Source organism: Eleutherodactylus coqui, chromosome 1, assembly GCF_035609145.1.
Source record: "Eleutherodactylus coqui strain aEleCoq1 chromosome 1, aEleCoq1.hap1, whole genome shotgun sequence".
Classification (NCBI taxonomy): domain Eukaryota; kingdom Metazoa; phylum Chordata; class Amphibia; order Anura; family Eleutherodactylidae; genus Eleutherodactylus; species Eleutherodactylus coqui.
Window position 1 is genome coordinate 376,290,073 of NC_089837.1, and position 18,105 is coordinate 376,308,177.

Here is an 18,105-nt window from a genome sequence, read left to right on the forward strand (position 1 = left end):
ATTTGTACAGAGGTATTGGAGAAACTTAATTTTTTTTAAGTAGCAGCACCTGCATGTCCCTGCAAACAGAGAAGAGAGTCTGGCAGAAATCACCCACACATCTCAAGGTCCGTGCAACAGTTTTTAGCTTTAATGGGATATAGGAGCAGAAGATCCACCAGAGTGCCTCGGTTAACACCACAACACTGGACACAGTGCCTCATGTGGGCTTGTGAGGTTGCTAACTGGACCCTAATGGACTGGCAATATGTGGTGTGGTCTAATGGGTGAGTGTGTAGCATAGATGTTAACAAGGCAAAGTGCAGGCTGGTGGTAATCCCATAATAGGTAGGGTGTGTTCACGTGAGTTGGGTCCACTGGTCCACCTAAAAACGCCATTGACTGATTGATGCCCACTGTGTTTCACTGCTGGTTTCACTTCATGAACCTAATGTACGCAGCAATGATGGAATATTCCAGCAGGATAATGCACTCTTCCATTGGGCCCAAGTTGTCCAGAATTGGTTTGAGGAACATTATGGAGAGTTCCTAATAATGGTGTGACCTGTATGTTCGCCTGACATGAGCCTGATCAAGCCTTTTTGGGATTCGGTGGTGAGGTCCATTCACATTACATCATACTGCGATCTGACAGGCAGTCTATCAAGCCACCCCTCGGGGATGGCTTGATAGGCAGTCTGCTAAGACAGCCCTGGAGCCTTTCAGAAGGCCCCCGGCTGCCATGCCACCCACACGGCTCCCTGCGATCTCATCGCGGGGGAAGGGGACATACAGAATTTAAATGCCGCTGTCAGAATTGATGGCATTTAAAAGGTTAACAGCACGGATCGTCCGCACGGCTTGTGGGGGGCTGTTGTCCGCAGATGTCAGCTGTCAGGACGCAACTTAGGGGTTAATAAAGATATTGTGCAAACTTCAGTAGGCTTTACTACTGAAATGTTTTTGTGGAATTATCATAGAATGGTAGAGTTTGAAGGGACCTCCAGGGTCATCTGGTCATACCCCCTGCTCAGTACAGGATTCATTAAGTCATCCCAGTCAGATATTTCTTCAGCCTTTTGTTTGAAGACTTCCATTGAAGGAGAACTCGCCACCTCCCGTGGTAACCTGTTCCACTCATTGATCACCCTCACTGTCAGAAAGTTTTTTCTAATATCTAATCTGTGTCTCCTCCCTTTCAGTTTCATCCCATTGCTTCTAGTCTTTCCTTGTACAAATGAGAATAGGGCTGATCTCTCTGCACTGTGACAACCCTTCAGATATTTGTAGACAGCTATTAAGTCTCCTCTCTCCTTTTTTGCAAGCTAAACATTCCCACATTCTTTAGACTTCTTTCTGCCCACAAAGTTGACACTGCACGACTGCGAATATAGATACATCCTCACAGCCATCATTGCCTTATTTAAGGCATCGCCTACTTTAAAGAACCATGATGCCCTAGAGCCGTGATGGCGAACCTATGACACGCGTGGCCATAGTTGCTGACACGCAGCCGCTGTTGGCCGTTCACCCCGTTGGTGAATACCAGCAGGGACCGCCGCGGCTCCCCTGTTGGTATTCGCTGATCGCGGCACACACTGTGATGTCAGTGTGCAGCCAGGATCCTCCTCCCCCCGTCCCCCGACGTCTCCTACCTGTTGGTTCCGCGGGAGCGTCCGGGGGAGAAGGCGTCCTGCAACACACTGACGTCACAGTGTGCGCCGGAGATCATCGCTCCTGGAGGGCGCGGAAGCCAGCGGAGGAGCGAAGCTTTCAGGACATGGATGGGGTGAGTACGCGGGTCTCGGGGGCCGCTGTCGCTGCTGGGGGGGTCCACTGTGGGGGCCACTGTCGCTGCCGGGGGAGTCCGCTGTCGCTGCTGAGGGGGGTCCGCTGTTGCTGCTGGGGGGGGCGCTGCTGGGGGGTCCACTGTTGCTGGTGGGGGGGCCGCTGTTGGGGTCCACTGTCACTGCTGGGGGGTCTGCTGTGGGGGCCACTGTTGCTGCTGGGGGGTCCGCTCTCACTGCTGGGGGGGGGGTTTGCTGTCGCTGCTGGGGGAACCGCTGTGGGGGGCCACTGTCGCTGCTGGGGGCCGCTGCTAGGGGTTGCTGTGGTGGGGAACTGTGACTGCTGGGGGCTGCTTTAGGGGGGGCACTGTCACTGCTGGGGGTCATCATTACTAAGATGAGTGAGGGGGAGGCTGGGAGAGGTGAGGGCCTGTGCTATGGTTGTTTTAGGTTTACTAAATACAGTTATATGTTACAATTATCCTTTTTTGTTATTTAAACTATAAATATCGCGAATTTATGGATTTTTTTCTCGAAGTGACACACCACCCGAGTTATGCTCGGTTTTTTGGCGAATTTTGGCACACCGAGCTCAAAAGGTTGCCCATCACTGCACTAGAGCTAGACTCTTGAGCTTCCCTCTGATCAACATCTTGGTCCACTGACCAGATGAACTTCAATACTTTGTCTATTTTTTCCCTTACTCTCTGACAAGGATGATGAATAAGTTTCAACCATAACCTGGAATTTCTCCTGTGATGAATGTTTGGATCTTGTCCTCCTCTCCCAATGTCTTATTACTTTATTACTGAAATACCTCTTTCACCATTGTTTTGCTGCAGCGTCACAGGACAAATGCAGACTTGAATCGACCACCTGGATCAAATAGCGTCTTGCCAGTGATGTAAGTGGTGTACCCCAGTTCCATAGCCATGTGACACAACCACCAAGAGGACACAGGAAGATGGCACTGGAGTGGGGAACGATGTATAACACCACTATATGTGATAGGTTGTGGTAAAGCATGATATCAAGTATACTTATGAAAATGAAAAAAAAGGTAAAAGAATAAGATGGTGAAAAGACTGGACATCATGGGTTTGAACCAGGATAGGCAATCTGAGTCACTTTAAAAAGTTTTGTTATAGAGTCATTCAAAACTGCACTGTATGGTGCTCAGGCAATATCAGAGCTGATGTCAAGATGTAAGATTAAAACAAGTAGCCATGGAAAAAAAATGAATGCATAGACGGGTTACAAAACCCAGGGAAGATCTCCCTTTACTAATATTATAAGCTAGTTAGGGCCCTGTCATTTCATTGTATTATGGTCACTCATAATAGCACTATACATATTTATATTAAACTCAATGCTCCAAATTTCAGTTGGCTATTATATTAAATGAACATGTTGTTTATTCGTTCAGTCGCTTCTGACTCTTCGTGACCTCGTAGACCAGCCAATGCCAGGGCTTCCTGTCGGCTGTCACCACCCCAAACTCCACCAAGGTCCAGTCCGTCAGCTGAAGGATAGCATCCATCCATCTTGCCCTTGGTCGGCCCCTCTTCTTTTTGCCTTCCACTTTCCCCAACATCAGCATCTTCCAAGGTCTCATGTCTTCTCATTATGTGTCAAGGCACTTCAGTTTTGCCTTTAATATCATTCCCTCCAGTGAGCAGTCTGACTTTATTTAAATGAACATATTGATGCTATATCACTGGATATAAAAGGCAACAAATAAACATTCCAGTCCTTTACTTTGCCATTGAAGTGGAAAGTGATATGGAAAGGTTTTAGGAGGGACGATGTCCATATTTTATCATGTGTGATTAGGGAGAACTATTTCTTGTTTCCATTAGCTCATTTATCAACAATGCACCAACAATCACGTGAAGAGACAAACATGAGCCAAAAAAATCATTCCCCCTCCCCCATAACTATATGCTTAGTGTCACCAATCTACACACACCCACCAGACTAATATAGCATGGTATGAGAGGTTCAGAGGCTCGTTGACCTTGAAGACCTTGTATAAAAGGTAGAACACATCAGACACAGGTCACTGAACCATTTACTTGACAAGGTATGTAATAAGTCATTGGATTTGTTGGAAATCCTTTATTACTTATGCAGAGTATTCAGTATAATGTATATGTTTGTAATATTGTCAACATCATAAAGATTGTTTAATGTTTGCAGTGGCTGATTTTGTGTATCACCTCAATCTGTCAAGATGATGGACATGTCGGACTTCGGGGAGGCAGCTTCCTTTCTGAGGAAGAGTGAGAAAGAGTTAATGATACAGCAGACTGTTGCTTTTGACGGTAAGTACAACATTTGATGTGATATCAATATAGTTACTTTAGTAACCCCTTAAGGACCAGACTATTTTGGGCTTCTAGGGCACGTTTTAGGTTAAAAGGGAAAGCAGGAATAAAACAACTTCAATTCCACCTAAATGTTGTTGCATCTGTTTCTTCTTTTACATAATGGGCAGGGTGTGATAAGTAATATGGTAACCTTATTCTGTAGGTTGGTATAATTATAGCAATCCTTTTTTAAAATTTTTTTTAGTAGTTTTGCAAAATATTGCATCTTTTATGAAACCAAAAATAATAATGCCATATTCCGAAACCCTTAACGTTATTACTTTTATCTCCACATAGCAAGATGAGGCCTTGTTTTTCATTGGAAAAGTTATAATTTTTATTGGCACTAATATGACATACAAGTTATTGGTTTTTAGTAACATGAGGGAAGGAAAAAAGAGCAATACCAAAAAAAGTTTGCAATTTTTTGAAGCCATGTGCAGTGCAGTTTAAGTAACATATTAACTTTATTGCAAATGTTGTTGTTATTGAGGGAGTTCCAAAAATGAGAAACAAAAACTAGTGATATTTTGGGGGAGTGAGAATGCCAATGGCAGTCCTGGGGGTATTTGTGAGGTCCCTAGCAACCATGGTATTTCATCTGCACCCCATACTTGCTTTATGGGGCACCAGTGGATTGACAGAGTGAGCCTTCGCCCTCTGTCAAGCTCCTTAGATACATCTAATGTGTTAAATGACTGAGATCAGACATAAGTCCAATTCCAATTGTTGCAGTGAGATATCAGCTGTATATAATAGCTGTCACCTACGGCTGATGCAGCAGGCACAACACCAGTGCCATCTACTGGAAGTATTATTACATCCTTCTGCAGTTAGACCACAGCAATTAGAACGGAATGGTACGTTCTTTGGAAGGAAGTGGTTAATATTTGCTACTAGTATAGCTTATGGAACTTAAAAATTATCAAATTTCACAGTTCATTGTTCTAAGCACAGCATTTGTTTTGTAACGTCTTTTCCTACACTACAGAAGTTGCATTTTTTTAGATGGGACAGTTGTTTACAAGTTCATAAAACTCTTTTATTGTTGATATCTGTTACGTCGCTGTTGTACATGAGCTATATCTGGAATCAATGCGCCATATCTAGAGTTCAGCTATTGCTACACAGCCCTGTTGTGGCTAATCGTATTATACAACCCTGTTATGCAGTTTGATCAGGCAAGAATCTGTTTTTCAGAGGGAACATAACAGTCTCTGGTACTTATTGATCCAACGTGTTTGAACATTTACCTCCTATGAAACTTATGCTGGGTCACGTACTATAACATGCATTGGCTGAGTAGTACCCCAGCCAGAGAAAGTGACATTGTATAAACTGCATGCACGAACACAGCACACAAATGTTGGGGAATATAGCCCAAGCAATAAAAGTGGTAAATCAATCATTCCCCATGTCCTTTTTTTTTTTATATAGAATTTAAAAAATGATTGAAAAACTTTATATATTTGGTGTTTGTGTAAACTCCATGTTGGCTATTTAAATTAGACCACATATACCCTGTTTCCCTGAAAATAAGACATACCCTGAAAATAAGGCTTGATTTTCCAGAATTTTTGAGGATGCAAAATGATTTTTCAGGCTTTTTGAGGATGCTTGAAATATATCCCTACTCCAAAATTAAGCCCTGCTAACAGTTAATTAAAAAGCCAATTTAAATAGTGTCCAGACAGCTATACATGTAAAAAAGTTAAACCATTTTGAATAAAAATTAATATAAGAAACTGTCTTATTTTCGGGGAAACACGGTAGTAGTTGCTTGTATTTTTGCATTTAACTATGGCTGTTGTTTATTTTAATACTTAACACATCCTAGTTAGGGGAATCTCATCTGGGCTAGTTCTTTTTTTTATTAAGGGCGTTACACTATGAAAGCAAGTGATTCCATATCCACAGCATAGGGGATAACTTGCTGATTGGTCAATGTTCGACAGCTGGAACCCTCACTGATTCCAAGAATGGACTCTGGTGAGTCCTTAAAGTGAGGGCAACAGCGGTTGCACATACCTAACGTGACTACAATTATTCAAATGGGACTGCCTGAGATAGCAAAGTTCACTCCTGTGATCTCATTGAGATGAATGTAGCAGCAGTGCGCACATGCAACTGCCGTTGCCCTCACTTCAGGACGTGCTGGAGCACTATTCTCAGAATCAGTGAGGGTCCAGCAATTGGATGCCCACCAATCAGCAGGTTATCCCCAATCCTGTGGATAGGAAATAACTCACTTTCAGGGGTTAACACCTTTTAATTGTCTTTTGCTTTCTTTTCCTATACACTTTTTATTGTAATGCTTCATAGTATCCCTATATACAGAAAAAAAGGGCTCCTGCCCGCGGGCGGATATTTGCTGCGGAATCTGCGGCAGGCGTCTGCACCACATAGCGCCCACAGCATGCTATGGGAAATTACAGTTTCCGCAAGAGGAGGTAAAATCTCAGCATGCTACGTTTTTCTTCGAATTTTGCGCGGACGGCTTCCATTAAAGTCAATGGAAGTCATCTGATCCGTGGCTTTTCCGCAATGACATTGTGGATTCCACGTCATTGCTAGGCGATGATGCAGGAAAAGCAGTAGTTTTAAGGAAAATTTGTATTGCGCAAGTCCGACGGCTCGCATTGTGGACCAGCCGCAGAACAGATGAAAACTGAAACTGACAGGTAAGTATGGACGTCGATGCTCCCAGGGCAATGTGCAGGAGCCCTTAGCTAGGAAAATATATTCCATATTAAATACTTTAGTCTACACAGAACTATTTAATATCATTATATATGATTCTAAATTAGATACATTTATTTTATTATTTTCTTTTACCCTGCAATTGTCACCAGTGACTGGAACTGCCAATAGAACCCGGGCACAGGGAGAAAGAAAAGCTCTGTGTTATGGCATTCATTACAGTCAGGCTTGTTAGACCCAGCAGCTCTATCACATGGCTCCCTTGGTGATAAAGTAATCATTGGCACTAGATAGTGCTATCACCAGCACTGCTTTGCCGTGTGTCATTCACACAGTACTTATGAAAGCATTTTGTTTTACTATTTAAAATTGGGTACACACTCTGTTGTATAGTTTTTATTTTTCCTATTGTCATTGCTGAATCCATTGTTAACTACCTTCAGATTTAAAAAAATTCACTGTAATCCTTGGTGTAATTATACTGAAATGACTGCTGAGAAATGACCCCAACAGAACAGGAATAGTAAAGCCCCATTTACACGCAAAGATGATTGCTCAAAATTTGTGCAAAAGATAGGATGACTGACAGTTTGAGCAATCATTTTGCATAAGCTACTAATGGGCACTAATGCCCATTAGTAGCTTTTTAGTTTCATTTGCATGTAAATGAGGCTCCCTTTGCTGTATGCAGATAACAGCAGGTGGCCTGCAGCTGAATACAATGTTATCAGCGCTTCCATGGGGAATCACAGCGTGCTGTCCCTGCTATCAGCACCCCGGATGAATGATGGATTTTAAACTCAACTAAAAATCATCGTTCAGACGAAAAGCAAACGATGGTAGCATTTATACGCAACATTTATCACTCAGAAGACCTTGCTTGAGGTATTTTAAGCAATACTCGTTGCATGTAAATGGGGCTTAAGTCTATTTGGAAGATAATAGTAGTCAATATGAAATCTTCACGATTTCCATCTTTTATTTTTTGGTTACTATAAATAGTAACTTGAAGAATGAAACACCACAAAAAATTATGAAACTATATTAAAGCTATAGTTCATGTTTAAGTGCTTGTAACCATGTAAAAAGCAGAAATAATTGGGGGAAAAAAGGTTTTATTTTTTCTTCTGGGTGCCCGGCTGTATTAGACAACCAGGCACCCCATCGGCACTTGTACAATTGTCTGTGTAGCCACTATTCTGTTGCAGCATGAAAAAGAGATGAGCTGGAATAAACCCTCATAATGAACTCTTTTAAAGAAAGAAGGATTCAGTGCTTACTAGATAAAAGCAGTGCCATGCGCTAAAAGGATGAATATCATTTTGTAAAATAAAACATTATGGCTGCAATATCATGGACATTTTTACTGTAACAGGAAAAAAGAAATGCTGGATACCTGATGAGAAGGAAGCCTATTTGGAAGCTGAGATCAAAGACTCAGCTGGAGGAAAAGTCACTGTTGAACTGGCAGATGGCAAGGTGAAATATAGCATGTTGTATTTAGTATATTAACACAAATGATTTGGAATATGTACGACTTTTTGATCGCTTTTAATTGTGTTTTTTCTGAGAGACAGGGTGACTAAAAAAGTGCATTTGTCTAGTTCTTTATTTTTTTTCCGGACGATGGTTAACGTGCGGGGTAAATAATGCACTACTTTGATAGATCGGACTCTTACGGACGCGGCAATACCAAATATGTATTTTTATTTTATTATTAAGACTTTTTAATTATAGATATGGCAAAAGGGGGGTGATTTAAACTTTTATTACTTTTTTTTTGCAATTAAAAAACTTCATTGCTCTTTTTTTCACTTTATTTTTAAGTCCCCCTGGGAGACTACAATATGCAATACTTTGATCGCTCCTGCAGTATGACGTAATGCTATAGTATTTCGTCATACTGCATTCTGACAGGCAGCCTATCAAGCCACCGCGCGGGGATGACTTGATAGGCAGTCTCTCAAGGCAGCCCTGGGGCCTTTCAGAAGGCCCCCGGCAGCCATGACACCTGCACGGCTCCCCCGATCCCACCGCTGAGGGGCCGTATGGGACCCCCGAACAGCGTTCTGGGGCTTTAAGTGCCGCTGTCAGAATTGACAGCAGCATTTAAAGGGTTAATAGCCGCGATCGGCAGATCGCAGCTATTGCCCGCGGGTGTCAGCTGTAGTAAACAGCCCTGTGACCTCTCTGCATACATACTCCGATGCTCCAGGACGTAAATGTACGTCCTGGAGCGGGAAGGGGTTAACCTTTATCTTAATTACTTTCCATTGTGAGTTTTTGGAGCCTAGAACATTCTGGACATGTATGCAGAAGGACCAGGGGTCAAGTAACCCCAACACTTGAGAATTTTGATCATCCACTTATTTAACTTTTGACAATCAGGAAACTTGCAGCTACTATTTCACTAGACGTCTTTAATATATGTGGAATGTGTCTTTATCTGTATTTTATTGGTATGTATATATGTTATCTGTATTAAATCGGACATTTAAGCTATTGGTTATTGGTTTATGTTTCATTAGACAGTTGTTGTAAAAGAAGGAGATGTTCAGCAGATGAATCCTCCAAAGTTTGACATGATTGAAGATATGGCCATGTTGACACATCTAAATGAAGCATCAGTACTGTCTAACCTGCGTAAACGCTACGCTAACTGGATGATCTATGTAAGCTGTATCATTGGTTATATGTTATAGTTTGGTACTTTCAGCTCAAGAAGCACTTTATGGGGCTTAGTTACTACTGAAGATTTGACATTTTTCTAGCACAAATTGCACCAGCAAACTGTCTTACATGCCTTGAGCCACATTTACTATGCCTGACAAAGGGTTGTTCTTTCATTTCAAAAGGGGCGTGGCCAGAATTGTGACCAAAATTCATGGTGCGCCAAAAATGCACCAAAAATTGTCACAATTATTGTAATAAAGCCAATTAAAGGGTGGTCTAAAGTTACACCACACATCATTCCGTAGAACTACTGTAATAAATTTGGTGCATTTTAAGACTGTCTTGTCTACGTCTGCACTGTTAGCCAGTAGCCAGTATTATTCACTTATATTTGAAACCCAACCTAAATTACCTTAATTTCAAACGATACATTTCAAATAGTTTTTCCATATTAACCATTATCCGTTCTCCTGGCAAGCATTGTCATGGATCTAATACCCTGACATTCACCTTAAATATCTATTTTTTCCTTATTTTTCATTTTTTAATTTCCTCTGGTATTTTTTTCATTGGGACTATCAAAATATTTTAAAAATTGATAGTGACATTCATTGCTCATTTGATCAGTAGATTGCTGTATTAACTTACCATTATCAATTTGTTAAATTTTAGACTTATTCGGGCCTTTTCTGTGTGACTGTGAACCCATACAAATGGCTTCCAGTCTATAAGACAGAAGTGGTTACTGCATATAAGGGCAAGAGACGTTCTGAAGCCCCTCCTCACATCTTTTCCATTGCTGATAATGCTTACCATGACATGCTGCGCAGTAAGTATCATTTTACCTTACTACCTTCTAAATAGTTCCCATGTCTTCTATTAAATCTTGAGATACTGTATTTACTCATTTTAGTCTATGTCCACATTTGTGTTAGAGGCTGCATTGTAAGGCAAGAAGGACTGTCTGCCCCAGTGCTGTCCTTATAATGGATCCAAAATTGCATCATTATTTCTAATATAAAGTGAAACCACAATATAGATGTGTACACAGTCTTTTTTTCTTGTCTTTTTCTGTTTTTGTGCATTCATGGAACACATTTTTAGTAGTCAATTGACAAAAAGGTACTGTGCAGAGATGAGCGAGCGTACTCGGAAAAGCACTACTCGCTCGAGTAATTTGCTTTATCCGAGTATCGCTGTGCTCGTCCCTGAAGATTCGGGTGCCGCTGCGGCTGACATGTGAGTTGCAGCGGGGAGCAGGGGAGAGCAGGCGGGAGAGAGGGAGAGAAAGATCTTACCTCCGTTCCTCCCCGCTCTCCCCTGCAGCTCCCCGCTCCGTGCCAGCGCCCGAATCTTCAGGGACGAGCACAGCGATACTCGAATAAAGCAAATTACTCGAGCGAGTAGTGCTTTTCCGAGTACGCTCGCTCATCTCTAGTACTGTGGGATCTCTGCAAATGTATATTCTATAAAAAAAACTTTGGAAATACCTTCTCAGAACAACAACTTGAATATGTATGTGTAACAGTTTACAATCTAAGAACTTTGTGGTGAAAAAGTCTATTATCATGCTGTGTAGATTGTATTTAATTATATTCCACTTTTTTTGTTAGATCGGGAAAACCAGTCCATGTTAATCACGTAAGTAAACTGAGCTCTACAGAATGTGTCTACAGAGGAATAAAGCTGTTTTATAGTTATTATTATACAATGTCTCTCTACCTATCTGTTTCTCAATTTATCATTCATAATCTTAGATTCTATAGCTTATGTACATGCACACACCACAAAAGAAACAATGTAGAGTTATAGTTGTCCACCATACCTTTCACATAAACACCATGTATTGGCTTACTATACATGTATTTATTGCATGGTTGTTATTACCTCATTTACTCTCACCTGTATTGTAGTGGAGAATCTGGTGCTGGCAAGACTGTTAACACGAAACGAGTTATTCAGTACTTTGCCACAGTAGCTGCAATTGGTGACCCTAGTGGTAAAAAGAATGTAAGTAATCGTTCAGATGTTGTGATCTCTTGTGGTTCATCATAATAAACACATTTGTGTATATTGATTAGAGCGTGCCTGAGTTTTCAACAAGTTTTTTTTTTTTTTTATATACCAGGTTCTCCTTATCCTCTCATTTGCTGCTGTTTGCACCCTGTTTCATGTTTATTATTTCTGACATTCAGGTGGTCCTTCCCATTTTTCCAATGGTCTGCTGTTTGCAATCCACTTTGAGGCAGAAGATGTGTCACAAGCCTAGCATTCTGCCAGTAGTTCACTGTTCTGTACTTCGTTTCCCTCACTTCCCATGCTGTATTGCTGTGTCTATGATTAAATTAGAAGGAAGGCAGTTTCTGAATACCCATGCTTCTGCTGTCCCAGAACGTTTTAGGCATTCAGAGACATTCTGGTCAAATGGCTAGTAAACCCAATATAATGTACCAACACAGACACACTATAACAGCAGGAGAGGCAGAGATTGTGGAGATTGTAGTCACAGTATCTGCAGGTCTGTCAGTCTGTGTGTGCAGGGAGCAAGCCTGTGAAGATAGCCCCTCCCTTACTGTCCATCACCACATCCTAGTGTCCGTGTAACTACTGAAGCTCAATACCTAGCAATAGGCAGTGGATATTCAGAGAAGCTGGAAGGGAGAACCCTAGTGGCAGCCACTTCAAGCTAGATTTACAGTGATAAAACAACAACATTTTTAGGGAGTCTCTAGGGACTCTGTATTACTCTTTGTGCTATTGTATGGTTCTGATAACTCCATAGGGTACCATATTGTTCCCTAGATGCATTGCTTCTAGGAAAGAATACCTTTGTGATTCGACATGCTCTGCAACATGCCACTAGAACACGAGCGCTATGTTATAGATCCCTACAACGTAGATGAGTAATATGGTAATGTGTATGAGCCGTGCAACTTCTAACAAAGTTTACAAATAGGAAATAGCTCATTATTTGTGCTTGGGAGAAATTTTGTCTTTCATTATAATATGTTTTGTTTGCAGAAATGGGGGTGAACCAATTAATATTACCTCAGTTTTAGGCATGCCAATGTTTTTATGTAGCTTGACTGAACTTGTTATAATGTAATTCCGAACACAAATGTGCCTGTATGACAGACAGAAACTTTGTTTTTCTCTATTACAGCAACCAGCCACAAAGACCGGGGTAGGTAAAAACATATATTTGACTTCCAAAGCAAACTATATATCTTTCATACATACATTGAGCTAATTCGTAATAGGACCCTGATATATGATAGTTAGTAAAATCTTTTGAGCTGTTTTGTTTGCTATTCCACTAAGGCCGATGTACACAGCCATTTTCCAGCTTTGTGCATGACCCATATATGTAAAGCCAAGAATGATATTTCATCTGCAAGACTTGAGGCAGGCTTTCCTGATCTCACAGGATAGGATCCAGTCACTCTGTTGTCATTAAAAAAAGGCTTATAAACAAAACTGCAATATGGCAACTGATGATGACTGATTGTTGGAGGTTGCAGACAACTGTAACCAACAGTGTGTTTTACATGACAAATGTAAAAAAAGGCCAGCAGCAATGAACCCTTTCCAATTTTATGTCAGATCTCATACAATGATTTCCCTGCATAGTTCTAATTTCAGGCATGGTCCAACAGTTGTTTCTAACACTATGCAGGGCAGCTCTTCAATGTCAGAGGCTGTTCTCCGTATGTATATTACACTATGCAGGACAGAGCTGTGATGTCGGAGGCTGTCCTGCATACTGTAATACACATATGTGGGACAGCCTCCGACAAGTATTTGGACACTGCTGAAAATCAGCAAATATGCAAATCCTGAGTTTTCCGAACGGTAAGCTAGGAAGGGCATGGGTAAAATAAAAATCTGTTCATTTTGTAATAACTATTCATTCATCCGAACGAGCACTTGTGGGACGAACTGGAGTGATGAGTACGACACCGCCACCCACGCCCATCGTCACAACAATCTCTTCTCACAGCATTGCATGAGGAATGGTGAGCTATTCCTGCCCAGACTTACAGAGAACTTGTGGAAAGTCTGCATCAAACGTGTTACCGCTGTAATACAAGCCAAAGGAGGGCCGACACGTTACTAAATAGAAGAATAAAGCACTTTTTCTGAAAAACATGCAGTGTCCAAATACTTTTGTCCATTTAGTGTACATATTCAGAACAGCCTCTGACATCGAAGAGCCGTCCTGCATAGTGCTAGAAACATATGCTATACATATTGTATGCAATTATAGGATGCCTCTGAATAGCACTGTTTTACAGCGATAGATAGATAGATAGATAGATAGATAGATAGATAGATAGATAGATAGATAGATATGAGATAGATAAATATCATTAGGGAAATTAGAAATGAATGTATGTCACATATATATATATATATATATATATATATATATATATATATATATTCGCAGTAGCTGCTCATCAGTAAAGGGCAGGGATCCCAAATGGCAATCTGTTATTGATGATCTATGCTAAGGATAGGTCAGCAATAGTTTTTCCTTGGAAGATCCCTTTAAAAACTTGATTTTGTGTATATTCGAGTTAACTTTGTATTGTGTTACATGTTGTTTGAAAATCTACAGCAATAAACTGTGACTAATATACATATATAGAAGAAATCATGAAAATACATTTTCCTGGCACTGTATCTATATCTGCCAGATATTTTCAGTGAATTAAAATTATAAGCAAATGCCATAAGTATTGATGGGCTGAGTAATACAACATTTTTTAGGTATACTTTACATCAGTTAGGCAATAGTTTGCACTGAACATTTTCAGCATTTTTATAGTGAAGCTAAATTTATAGAACAGATCAATGTCTCCCCTTGTTCTTCCAACATATGTCATGAAACACCTCCAAGTCTATGTATAACTTGCCAGTGGTTTACAAATATGTATAGTGTCTCTATAGCTAATTATTTTTGTCTTGTAGGGAACCCTGGAGGATCAAATCATCCAGGCCAACCCTGCCCTAGAAGCCTTTGGCAATGCCAAAACACTGAGAAATGATAACTCTTCTCGTTTTGTAAGTTCACTTCTTTGGTGGTTCTTCTGCCTGTCGTAAATCGTTCCTAATTAGTTGTGAAATTTGTTCTTTTAGAATATGTTCATGCGTAGCGGATTTGGTACAATTTTGATATGGATATGAAGCAGGCTTTATCCCATCAATTGAAGGTGGGAAGTCTGGTGCAGATCCACGTCAAAATCCGCAGCATACAATGTGGATTTTTCCACTGCTGAAAATCCGCAGCAAATCCATTATGTGAATATATGATAAGGATTCCTTCACACAGAGATTTTTTTATTTTGTTTTTTGATTCTTTTTAAGAAATCCATTATATTCAGGAGTTTTTACTAGCCTTTAATGGTGCTTCTTTTAATACACACTTGTGTTTTTCCAGGCAAGTTTTTTTCCTATATAGAAGTTTTTGAAAAAAGTATTGGAAGTCTATGGAAAATTGACCTAAACTAACTTTTTGCCACGAAAACTTGACAAAAAAATGAAGCAAAAAAAATGCTGCATTGTTCCATGAAAAACAATAGAACTTATTTACTATTCAAAATGCTACAATTTATTGGTGCAAATTAAAACAGAAAACTGTTTTATATGCTGTTCGTTTTTAGACACTTTTGGAAAATTTTTCCAACTTGTCCAAAAAAGGGGCACGGCAATAAATTGCACCAAAAATTACACTATATGGCCTTAGTCAGATGGGCATTTTTTCGCGCGATTTGCGGATCGCATGACGGATGCGCATCCGCAAATCGCGTGACCGGTGCCCGAAAATCTGCTCCTAGCTGCGTTTCATTAGAAACGGGCGGGAGCTGTCCAGCGCATTGCATTCAATGGAGCCGGCAATACAGCCCGCTCCATTGAAAGCAATGCGCTGCGGGCGAGTGTGGGATGAATTGTCGGGAAGGGCTTAAATATATAAGCCCTTCCCTGCAATTCATCCAGAAAAGTGTTAAAATAAAAAATATATATATACTTACCTGCTCCCGGCAGCCGGAGTTCCGCGCGGCCAGCCTGCAGTGGGTGTGAAGGGAGTGTGAGCCAATCAGGGGGCAGGTCTGACTCACACTCCCTTCACACCCACTGCAGGCCGGCCGCGCGGAACTCCGGCTGCCGGGAGCAGGTAAGTATATATATATTTTTTATTTTAACACTTTTCTGGATGAATTGCAGGGAAGGGCTTATATATTTAAGCCCTTCCTGACAATTCATCCCGCGCACGCCGGCAGCCCATTGCTTTCAATGGAGTCGGCTGTATTGCCGGCTCCATTGAATTCAATGGGCAAACATCGTTCTTCTCTGCCACAGCTGTTACAGCTGTGGCAGAGGAGAATGATTTGTCTTCTATATGTTCTCAATGGGGTCGGAGCTGCTGCCGCCGGCCCCATTGAGCGCATATAGAGAAGAGAACAGGAATCGCAGATCGCAGATAGGTGCGATCTGCGATTTCTGTTCTATGATTTATCGGACGAGCACATAAAAAGCGCTCATGTGTCCGATACCATTGCAAAGCAATGGTTTTATAAAATCGCCGGACGCATACGCATGCGCAAATCGCGGCAAAAAACGCCCGTCTGACTAAGGCCTATTGCTGTAAATTGTACCAAAATTTTGGTGCAAATTTTGGCAGAAAGTAAGCCAAATAATAGGTGGTCTTAACTCAGACCACACAGTCTTAAAATTCAAAAGATTTATTATACACCAGAGCTACTGTGGTAAGTCTGATGCATTTTAAGACTTTCTACTGTTTGCACTGGTTAACTTTTAGAAGGTATTCATAGGTAAGCCTCAATATGTGAAACCACCCTAAAGTTGTTTGCAATTCATAATGGGACATTGCCTTAGTGCCATTGTATATTCCCCTAGTTGCTTTTTCTAACTGCTTTAAAGACGTGTTTGGTCAAGTGTACTTCTCTATATGTAGGCAGCACTTTAAAGAGTAGGACCTCTGCTTCAAAGCTTTTTTTTCATTTTAAGAATGGTGCAGCTCTGTTCTAAAGGCTTTAAATACTCAAGAAGTGAGTTTTCCCCACCTACAACTGAGATTGTCAGCTTCCTGTATATACCAGTGTAGATGCAGCAAATAGGGGAGTCGGGACCACCTTTAGGGACTTTTGTTGTCTGAGCTGCTCACACTGAATGATAATACGCCTCAGCAACGGTATAACGTAATTAATTTCATAGTATATACAGTATACCCCAACACAGTTTCTGTTATATGGTGATTAGAGATGAGTGAGTATACTCGGTAAAGGCAATTGCTCGAGCGAGCATTGCCTTTATCGAGTACCTGCCCACTCGAGATGAAAGGTTCGGGTGCCGGCACGAGGGAGCGGTGAGTAGCGGCTGTCAGCAAGAGGGAGCGGGGGGAGAGAGGGAGAGAGAGATCTCCCCTCCGTTCCGCTCCGCTCTCTCCCGCAGCTCCCTGCCCGCCGCCGACACCCGAACCTATCATCTCGAGCAGGCAGGTACTCGCTAAAGGCAATGCTCGCTCGAGCAATTGCCTTTAGCGAGTATACTCGCTCATTTCTAATGGTGATAGATGGTCAATTAATTTAGACTGTGTGTGATAAGCAATGAGACAAGTTAAACAGTTACAAAAAAAAACTTTTTAGAAAATTACCTGTTTTTAACTTTTAGGGTAAATTCATCCGAATCCACTTTGGTACTACTGGCAAGTTGTCTTCTGCTGATATTGAAATTTGTAAGTGTACAGTGTATTCAGATTCAGTCTCTTCTCCATAATACCTTCATATTATATGCAATTTGCAATTGTGCTAGAACACATTTTTACTGCCAAGACAAATTTCACATTTTTGACATGCACAAATAAAACTTGAATTATAAGTTACAATATACCTAAATAACAATACATTTACTGAAAGTAAACACCTGCCAAATTGTAAAAATGACTTACGGTGCATTACATTCATGGGCGTCTGATTCATGCAATTTTGGGTAAAGTTTAGTTAAAATGATATGCAAATTCTATTGTGACTACAGCGCCACCTATTGTAAGGTAGGTCAGACACTGACATATACGGAAGCTACCTTACAATGGGTCACTCTAAGGGCGAAGTCAGACGAGCATTTTTTTGTGGCTGCCTATGTGTGCAAAAAAAGCGTGTCTGATAGAACCATTGGTTCCCTATGATGTGTTCACATGTCCATCTTTTACAGGCGGAAGATACTCGCACCTGCAAAAGATAGGACATCCTTGCAGCTGCACAGTCCATGCTGCACGTTAAGAATCCCCGCGGGGAGTCTCCTCATCACTAAACACTGTGACAGTACTGTCACAGTGTTCAGTGATGATGGGACTTCTCGCAGGAATGAAAGAATCCACCATTACAGCTGTGGCAGAGAATTGCGATGGTTTCCCATTGCTTTCAATGGGTCCGGCGCTGAATTCAATGAATGGCTGAGCACTGCTTCTGATTGGCTGAGCATTCAGCCAATCAGACCCAGCACTTTCTGGAGGCGGGGATTTTTAAATTCCCATCCAGGAGAAAGTACTTCAAAACAGTGCCGGGGAGCCAGTG

The 18,105-nt window shown here is 41.2% G+C and overlaps 1 protein-coding gene across 1 annotated transcript in view; it reads left to right on the top strand.

Annotated features, from left to right (window-relative positions):
* The first annotated feature begins 3,999 nt into the window (after nt 1-3,999).
* Nucleotides 4,000-18,105, top strand: part of MYH15 (myosin heavy chain 15) — a 75,650-nt gene continuing 61,544 nt past the window's right edge. The window contains exons 1-9 of the mRNA XM_066592764.1: nt 4,000-4,090; nt 8,211-8,314; nt 9,364-9,507; nt 10,181-10,337; nt 11,122-11,149; nt 11,422-11,518; nt 12,672-12,692; nt 14,483-14,575; nt 17,204-17,267. Of these exons, the coding sequence (XP_066448861.1) occupies nt 4,000-4,090; nt 8,211-8,314; nt 9,364-9,507; nt 10,181-10,337; nt 11,122-11,149; nt 11,422-11,518; nt 12,672-12,692; nt 14,483-14,575; nt 17,204-17,267 (799 nt within the window). The remainder of the gene's footprint in view (nt 4,091-8,210; nt 8,315-9,363; nt 9,508-10,180; nt 10,338-11,121; nt 11,150-11,421; nt 11,519-12,671; nt 12,693-14,482; nt 14,576-17,203; nt 17,268-18,105) is intronic.